General features: G+C 38.0%; 2 protein-coding genes and 1 pseudogene across 12 annotated transcripts in view; 1 reads left to right on the forward strand and 2 right to left on the reverse strand.

The window, feature by feature from the left end:
* Nucleotides 1-10,142, forward strand: part of elfn1b (extracellular leucine-rich repeat and fibronectin type III domain containing 1b) — a 149,808-nt gene that overhangs the window by 57,544 nt on the left and 82,122 nt on the right. The window lies entirely within an intron of this gene.
* On the reverse strand, nt 3,679-5,962 carry ugt5b5 (UDP glucuronosyltransferase 5 family, polypeptide B5; annotated as a pseudogene). Its single transcript, XR_012405462.1, has 2 exons — nt 5,889-5,962; nt 3,679-5,346 (listed from the first exon to the last, which is right to left on the reverse strand). The product of XR_012405462.1 is annotated as a UDP glucuronosyltransferase 5 family, polypeptide B5 (transcript).
* Nucleotides 6,577-8,974, reverse strand: ugt5b6 (UDP glucuronosyltransferase 5 family, polypeptide B6). Its single transcript, NM_001040345.1, is given in 2 exon segments — nt 6,577-8,556; nt 8,917-8,974. A coding segment is annotated over 1 exon segment (1,596 nt). The 5' UTR covers nt 8,552-8,556; nt 8,917-8,974; the 3' UTR covers nt 6,577-6,955.

A 10,142-nucleotide genomic window follows, 5' to 3' on the forward strand; every position in this document is an offset into this window, starting at 1 on the left:
GTTTAAATCTGAGGGCGATGGGGAACAGCTGTAATTACTTGCTTCAATGTACTTAAACACTCATCACAAACCCTGCTATATTACTCTGTGCATCCACATCCTCACATATGCTATTGTTCAGAGTCAGAGAATCTACTCTAGCATACACACACATGCATACAAATAGAGCTCCGGGACAGAACATAAACAAATGTACGCCGTCCTTTGGGGGGCAGCATTTCTCATCGTGCAGCAGTTTTGCTTCTGAAAATAGACGCACATGCGAGCCAAGGAAGAAACTTTAATGTGTCTGTATTTTTTTTTTTTTTAGCCCAGTTTTCACACATCTCACATCCTCATTTTTTAGAATGACTAATGGGGTGAAAGTGCTGCCCCTCAAGGAAAATGAGAGCGCGCAAGAGAGAAAGGAAGTTTGTCCTATTTAAGTGGACAGAGCATCCTTTGAAGGACACTGAGATACGCGCACACACACACACACACACACACACACACACACACACACACACACACACACACACACACACACACACACACACACACACACAGAAGGAGCTGCTACCCTCAGGCTGTCATGGTAACCTGGATAAATGATGAAAAGGTTTCTGTTATCTTGCTTCATTGTGCTGTGGAGTGCTTTAGTATTTTGGTCATATTAACATGAAATTAAAATGCTAAATACGGCATGTAATAAGATGTGCTTTAAAACTTGCAGCACATCTACACTCGCTGGCCACTTTAATAGGTACATGTGTCCAACGGCTTGTGAACGCAAGTTTCTGATCAGTCAATCACATGGCAGCAATTCGGTGCATTTAGGCATGTAGACAAGGTCAAGACGATCTGCTGCAGTTCAAAACAAGCATTAGAATATGGAAGAAAGGTGATTTAAGTGACTTTGAACGTGGCATGGTTGTTGATGCCAGACAGGCTGGTTTGAGTACATCAGAAACTGCTGATCTACTGGGATTTTCACGCACAACCATCTTTAGGGTTTACAGGGAATGTCGAAAAAAGAGAAAATATTCAGAGAGCGGCAGTTCTGTGAGCGCAAATGCCTTGTTGACTTTACAGGTCAGAGGAGAATGGCCGGACTGGTTCAAGCTAATAGAAAGTCAACAGTAATTTAAATAACCACTAGTTACAACCGGGGTATGCAGAAGAGCATCTCTGAACAAACAACACGTCCAACCTTGAGGTGGATGAGCTACAGCAGATCTCAATCAAATAGAGCAACTTTGAAATGTGGTAGAACCAGAGATACGCATTTTGGTCGTGCAGCCGACAAGTCTGCAGCAACTGCGTGATGCTATCATGTCAATATAGACAAAAATCTAACGGAATATTTCCAGTACCTTATTGAATCTAAGGCTTTATATTAATATATTAAACAAAGTCGACTCAACAATCATCATTACTTCAGCATTGATAGAGGAAAAAAAAAAAAAAAAAAAAATATATATATATATATATATATATATATATATATATATATATGTGTGTGTGTGTGTGTGTGTGTGTGTGTGTATGTATGTGTGTATATATATATATATACAACATATATAGACAAAAAACAAATATAGTATACAAATTAATGCACGTAAACATGCATGTACATGCATACATATACATACATATATATAAACCCATACACATATATAAATGCTTACTTACACATACATACTTATTCAACAATATATAATGAAAGTCTGGAGAACATATGTTAAAAAATCTTACAAAAAATCTAAATTAATATACATATATATTTGATTTTGAATTTATTCATCAATCTCTGACTAAATATGTTAATGAAAATACAACGTGCAAATAGAGAAACGCACTGCAGGCAGCACAGACAACAAAATTGTGTCAGGGACTCCCAAAATATTATAGATACTTTATTTTATGGAGATGCGCTCCCACTGCAGAATCATCCTAATTGATCTAACATTATAAATTATTTCCAAATCGAAATATGAAGACATACAGTATGGTGAAATTGTATCCATATCGCAATATATATCGCAAAGTAAACATTTTATCGCAATGTTAGAATTTTCCAATATCGCGCAGCTCTACATTGTACTGTATTATTTTTATTATTACTGCTATTATAATTAAAAATACTATTATTTTTATTTTTATTAGCAATGGTCAAACTCTAATCAGCTATTGCAACTGTGACTGTTTTTATTTTGCCCTTTGGACAATATACTGTGATGGACATGACAACGACAAGGGACTTTGTCATGGGGGCTTTAGGCTTATATATCAGATGGCATAATAAAAATGTGTGAACATCACCATCATAATGTCTAAACATATATACTGCACCTGCTGAGACTGCTGATGTTCAGACCCTGTCGTTTCCTCTCTGATGTTTGCCAGAAATAGCCTGCATCTTGTCTAGGTGAAGGATAATGGGGATGATGCCAAACAATCCTTAAAATACACAGAAAACAACAACACAGAGAAATATGCTGGCACATACACCCGCCGCATTAGACGACTGCTCTTAAAAACCTTAGTTAAACTGTATAATGATGTCAGAAAAAGGAGAAATGCTTTTTATATCGTGCTCGGATAAAAGCTTTCAATTATGCTTGTATTTTTAGCAGCTTGGCAGCATGTTAAAATACTAAAGCAGCAGAAAGTTCTGTAAAGCGTGAAGTCAGGACATTTTCAAACACGCATACAGATTATGTGTGTTCCAGATTGTGTGTGCATGTGTGTGTGTGTTGTGCAAGGACATCTTGTATCAGAAATGCATGTTGATGCAGCCCAGTGGTTAGTGTGATGAGTAGGGAAGACTGTAAACTACAATAACCCTGCTTATAAATGTATCTGGTTCACTCCATGAATACGACGTGCTTTGTTTTGTATTTTTTCAGTACTTTAGAAAAGAACTACATGTTAAGCTTTACTAATTTTCCCTCATATATTGCATTTTCTTGCGTCGTGTATACATATCGTTGTTTATATTTATGCATATTCAAATATTCACATTTTTTATAACTTTTATTATGGTAAGTGTGGGAAGTAACCATGTTTTTATGTGACAGTGGTTATCTTTTTTTTTCTTTAAACATTATGGTTAAATGTTAGTGTGGAAAAAAATATTAGTTCATGGTTTAACTACAAATAGTCATGATTTATTTATTCATTTATTTTTTTTTTGGTGTAAGGAGGAACCTATACTTATAGAACTATCATAATGACTGTAGTCTATTTACAAATATGTAATTATTTATCTTTACAACTACAAAGCCTCGTTGACAATAACATTGCATCACGTTACATCCTCAATGGCTGCAAAGAGCATGTATTGCGCAGCAAATCATGTACACATTGCTTTTATTAAGGATTTAACAGCATCAACAGTCAGTCATTTTGCTGTTAATAGTTTCTCTGACCAGATACAATGTGATTGGGACCGTCTGTTTGACATTCGACACAAGGCTTTTACAACTTATGGAGTTTATATATTATAGCTGTTAGTCATTTTCGTCGTTTCTGATATAATGTTTTACTTGCGTGCACTTGTTAAACACAGTGGCATAGCGGATGGGCCCGCGTCACAACCCCCCACCCCCACCCCAACACACACACACACACACACACACACACACACACACACACACTGAGCGTGATTTCCTCGACCGTCACAACATAACATGTATGTAACTGAATATGCAATTTTTCCTAAATATTTCCCCAAGCATCTTTTTATAGGTACCAAATAGTATTAAAACAAGTAAACATTTTACATTTTCATTACTGTCGCTTGGCTTTTGTTTTTCTCATGCATATTCTGCAGCAGAAATATCTGATAACTGCATATATGGTCAAGATTATGAGTGACACAGCAGAAATCAGCACCAGAATAACATCAACAGAGTGATAGGAGTACCAGGGCATTTTGTACGACTCTGTGCGCAAGTGAGCGGCACCTTTGTGTCTCATAACAAACTCAATCCAGAAGATGGCGTTGTCCAGAGGCTTCACTGGAACGTCCTTGTGAAGCCTTGAGAGTCTCTGCATGTTCTCCCGAAAAGAGGGATCATAGAGTACCTCTTTGAGCGTTTTAAGGAAGGACTCCTTATCCACTGTGGCAAAGTCTACATTCTTGGCTGCACCTCTCACTCTCATTTTAGAAAGATTGTCAGGTTGGTCAAAAATAATGCCAAATCCAATGATTGGCACCCCGTGGCAGATGGCTTCTTGAACTCCATTGGTTCCTCCATGTGCCACGAAGGCTCTGGTCTTGGGATGACCCAGAAGATCATTCTGAGGCATCCAGTCCATCACTAAGGTGTTGTTTCCTAGCGCAGACGGTCTCTTTCCTTTGTACCTCCAGATGATCTTCTGTGGAAGTTCTGCGAAAGCTTCAGCAATTGCCTCGGCCACATCATTAGGAAGCTGACCAATGAGACATGATGATGACACCATGATCTCCAGAGCTCTGAACAAAGTTCTCCAGATCTTGTGGGAGAGGCTTTGATGGTTTGCATTGAAAACCTCCTATATAGACGATGTTTGGCATAGTGGGACGTGGATATTCAAACACAAAATCAGCTCTATGGAGCCACAGATCAGCTCCCTGAATTAAAGAAAGATAGGATTTTCCTGGACCAATGAACAGTTCGGAGAGTGCATCATAAGATGGAGAATTCATGATAGCTGCCTGTGTTTCTGGTATGATGTACATCACAAAATTTCTCACTCTTTCCAAGAAACTCATGCGATCTGATAACTCCAGCAGTGGCACAGGAACATGAGAAAGTGGAGAAGGAGCTATTGCAAAATGAGCTTCACTGTAAACTGTCCAGCGAGCATTGTGGACAATAGGAAGTTTGAGATGATGACCCAAAAGAACACCTGCGACCATGGACGGATCTGTTAGAATCATATCAAATCATATCAAAGACTGCATCAGCTGATGGTCTTCAAACATGTTGACTATCATTTTGTTTTCAACTTCAACCATTCCTGAAAAACTTTGCCACATCTCTATCTTCACCTTCAGATGAGCCCAGATCGAACCTTCCCTCAGAATACCCAGTAGTTTGGGTGCAAAGACTGTGAAGAAGTCTTCATCAAATCCTCCTGCAGCCTTTAGAGTGATTGAAGTGTAGTGAGGTGAGAACTCTTTGATGTACCAGTTATTTGTCATCTGCATGACTGTAATATTGTGACCTTTGGCATGAAGAGCTTCAACCAAGACGTTCATGTTGACCCAGTGACTGCCATCCACAGAAAAGACAAGAACCTTCTTGCTCTGAACAACTGGGAGAGATGCCAGCAAGATGGCTAATGTGACTAGGCAAAGACCCTGCTGGTTCATAGTATCTGTCGGAAATAAATGAAAAGATAAAACTGAATGCACAGGTAAAATGTTTAGAGACAAACATGTTAAAATAAAATATAAAAAAAGTAAACAGCCCTAATATAAAGATGGCTCATAAACATTGCACATGATTCTCACACTTTCTCACTCTTCATTGTGTTACAAAATATCTACTAGGTAAACTTTTGTTGCATGGAGTGCAAGCGATCAAACAAGCACAACCTTTGCCTTCACTATGCATGCCAGCATTTTTTTTATATGCGAGCAAAGGTTCAATTAACAATCTGTAAAGGACAAGGGGCATTTACCTTCAAAGATTTTATCAATGAGCTACTATTCAGTACTATAGTTACGGAACAAACTAAAACACACTTTACTGTTTAATGTTTGCACAACATGAACTTGACATTTTTATCCTTAGTTGGACAAACCCTTCAAGATACCAGCAATAAAAAATAGGCATTCCTACTTGCCTTAATATTTTGAATTATCCCAGCCAAAGTAAAAACTCACAAAATGTACAGTATTTGGATATTTAACTTACCTAAAACAGTGTCCAACGGTGGAGAAAAGCACACAAGCTTTCCAGAGATGAGATTGTTTGTTCAGTAATCATGTCACTCTCTTCGAGGAAGCCTTATGCAGAAATTCATAGAAGAGCTATGTAGCTAATGTTTAACAGCAAATCCTAATAAATCACAACACAGTGTAGTTTTGCATAACTATAATTTATAAATTCTTACATTTAAATAGTGCTTTTCTGAGCACTCAGAGCTTTACAGATTTAGGGGAATCTCCTCATCCACTTGGATGACACAACAGCAGCCATGTAATGGCAGACCGCATGCCACCCATCAGCTTGTTGTGGAGAGTATAAAGTGAAGATTTGATGACATCTTGGGATTTTTAACAATCACAGAGATTCATAACCTTGGTTTAATGTCTCATCCAAATAATGGTGCTCACTGGCAGTTTATGGCCCGTTTCCATGGAGTGATACGGTACAGTATTATATACCATACATGTCTATGCTGTATGACAGAAATACAGTTAAGTCTAAAATTAGACTAGAATTTATAAACAAATTATTTTGTCAGAAACTGAATAATGTACAATTATGCCAGAAAAACCTATTTCAGAATTTGAAAGTTACAAGGAGTCACTACATTTTTAAGATGTCTAAGTGATTAGGTAGCTAGCCAACAAGATAAGATAAAAAATCTGGGCTGTCATTTTATTATCTCAATGCTTTTATTCTTCGAGGAACTGCTTTACCTGTTTTTCTGTGTGACAGATTGCATTGTATTCAGTAAATAAGAGATAACGTGAGATTTGACCAAATTATGAAACTTTGAGTTGTATTTATTAATTGTATTCTGTATATACATAAAAGCTGCTGTATGTATGCTGATAAAGTCTCCATTCTAAAAGAAATTTGCACACCTAAATTGTACCAATGCACCTTAGCAGAGATGTATAATTGTATAACAAAAGTTTCCTATAAGTCTATGCTCTCAAGTAGAGATTTGTCACAGAATGCACGCCATGCTGCATAACCCACCAAATTAAAAATGTTGTTAATGTAATTTACTAAAATGGAAAATAAAAATATCATTCATGTTTGCTTTTTGTTTTTTTCATGCATATTCTGCAGCAGAAATATCTGATAACTGCAAATATGGTCAGGATTATGAGTGACACAGCAGAAATCAGCACCAGAATAACATCAACAGAGTGATAGGAGTACCAGGGCATTTTGTTCGACTCTGTGCGCAAGTGAGCGGCACCTTTGTGTCTCATAACAAACTCAATCCAGAAGATGGCGTTGTCCAGAGGCTTCACTGGAACATCCTTGTGAAGCCTTGAGAGTCTCTGCATGTTCTCCCGATAAGTGGGATTATAAAGAACCTCTTTGACCGTTTTAAGGAATGACTCCTTATCCATTGTGGCAAAGTCTACATTCTTGGCTGCACCTCTCACTCTCATTTTAGAAAGATTGTCAGGCTGGTCAAAAATCAGGCCAAATCCGATGATTGGCACCCCGTGGTAGATGGCTTCTTGAACTCCATTAGTTCCTCCATGTGCCACAAAGGCTCTGGTCTTGGAATGACCCAGTAGATCATTCTGAGGCATCCAGTCCATCACTAAGGTGTTGTTTCCTAGTGCAGAAGGTCTCTTTCCTTTGTACCTCCAGATGATCTTCTGTGGAAGTTCTGCGAAAGCTTCAGCAATTGCCTCGGCCACATCTTCAGGAAGCTGACCAATGAGAGTCCCCAGAGACATGATGATGACACCATGATCACCAGAGCTCTGAACAAAATCCTCCAGATCTTGTGGGAGAGGTTTTGATGGCTTGCATTGAAAACCTGCCATGTAGACGATGTTTGGCATAGTGGGACGTGGATATTCAAACACAAAATCAACTCTGTGGAGCCACAGATCAGCTCCCTGAACTAAGGAAAGGTAGGATGTTCCTGGGCCAATGAACCGCTCAGCAAGTGCATCATTAATTGGAGCAATCACTAAAGCAGCCCCTATTTCAATTATGGTGTACATTACTACATTACATACCCTTTCCAAGAAACTCATGCGATCTGATAATTCCAGAGATGGAAAAGGTACATAAGAAAGTGGAGAAGGAGCTATTGCAAAATGGGCTTCACTGTAAATTGTCCAACGGGCATTGTAGACCATGGGGAGTTTGAGGTAATGACCCAATATGACCCCTCCAAAAATGGTTGGATCTGTGAGAATAACATCATACTTGGCATCTTTTAACAACTGCATTAGCTTCTGGTCTTCAATCATGTTGACTATCATTACACTTTCTGTTTCTATCATCTTCCAAGTAGTTTGCCACACCTCTGCCTCCAGCTTTAGACGACCCCAGATGGAACCTTCCCTTAAAATTGCCATAAGTCTGGATGCAAATGTCTCGAGGAAGTCTTCACCAAATCCTCCTGCAGACTTGAGATTTATTGAAGTGTAGTGAGGTGAGAACTCTTTGATGTACCAGCTGTCTGCCATCCTCATGACTGTAATATTGTGACCTTTGGCATGAAGTGCTTCAACCAAGATTTTCATGTTGACCCAGTGACTAACATCCACAGGAAAGACAAGAACCTTCCCACTCTGAACAACTGGGACAGTCACTAGCAGAATGGTTAATGTGACTGGCAAAATCACCTTGAAAAACTGTCCGTTCATAGTACCTGTCAGGAAAAAAAAGAGATAATTACAAATGAACTAAATATGAGTACTTTAATCTGCGTTACTAGAGACTGTGTATAGATGGTGTCGTAATGTTTGTGTCCGTCTGACAGTAGTTCATACATGTCTTCTTGCTTTATAACAACATCACATTGATTGAAAATTTAAGCAAGTAATAAAATATCTAAAACATTTATGTTGAAAATATTTAGAGGCAAAGTTCAAAATGTAAAAGACCCGTATTTATTTGCTCATGGAAACATTTAAATATTTCATGGCAAAATAAATCACAGTATATGTTTTTAAAGTCCATCCGCAGTCATTCAATAATTACAAGCATAATAAAAGAAAAACTTTCTTACCCATCATTTCTTAGATTTGAAAATATAGCAGGTAAACCTTATTTGCATGGAGTGTAAGTCACCAAACTACAAGTACAGTCTTTGTCCTCACAGTGCATGCCAGCATTTATTTATATGTGAGCAAAGTTACATAATCATTAACTAGATTTCCCTTACGGTTTGGGCAATCGCACATCATGAAAGTGAATAAAACATGCAAAAGAGATTTGGAAGAAGGTATAACACACCAATCACCAGGTAAATATACATTTCTATGAATATATAATTCAGATGTTGCAGACCTTTTGTCTGCTTTTGTCTCCATGTAATGTTTACAAAAATTATTTATTATATTCTTAGGTGTATACATGGACAATATAGAGGCGTCATGGCTGTTGACAAAAACAAAATGTTCTAAAATCAAATTCACTAAAAAGCAAATTCATTGAAGTTTGACTTTTGTTGTTCTCATGCATATTCTGCAGCAGAATAGGAAAAGGTGGAATGGAAAAGGTACGTAAGAAAGTGGAGAAGGAGCTATTGCAAAATAGGCTTCACTGTAAACTGCCCAACGGACATTGTAGAACATGGGCAGTTTTAGATAGTGACCTAATATGACCCCTCCAAACATGTTTGGGTCTGTAAGAATCATATTATACTTGGCATCTTTTAAAGACTGCATAAGCTGCTGATCTCCGATCATGTTGACAATCATCTCACTTTCTGCTTCCAAAATCTTCAAAGAACTTTCCCACAACTCAGCCTGCAGCTTCAGATGACCCCACGTGGAACCGTCCCTCAGTATGTGCATTAGTCTGGATGCAAATTGTTCAAGGACTTCTTTATTATATCCTCCTTTAGACTTCAGGTTTATTGAAGTGTATTGAGGTGAGAATTCTTTTATGTAGCAGCTGCTTGCCGTTCTCATGACTGTAACATCATGACCTTTGGCAGAAAGTGCTTCAACCAAGATGTTCATGTTGACCCAGTGACTGCCATCCACAGGAAAGACAAGAACTTTCCCACTTTGAGCAACTGGGACAGATGCAAGCAGAAGAGTTAACGTGATTGGCCATATCACCTGAAACCACTGTCCATTCATAGTACCTATCGCAAAGAAAAGAATACATGCAATTCCAAATTAAGAAAATATGGTGACTTTAAACAGATTTAGCTTTCTTGGAGATGTGAATTGGGCATTATTGTACACAGATTAAAATGTTAGTGTTTATTGAAAATATTAGTTT

This window comes from Danio rerio, chromosome 1 (assembly GCF_049306965.1).
Source record: "Danio rerio strain Tuebingen ecotype United States chromosome 1, GRCz12tu, whole genome shotgun sequence".
Taxonomy (NCBI): Eukaryota; Metazoa; Chordata; class Actinopteri; order Cypriniformes; family Danionidae; genus Danio; species Danio rerio.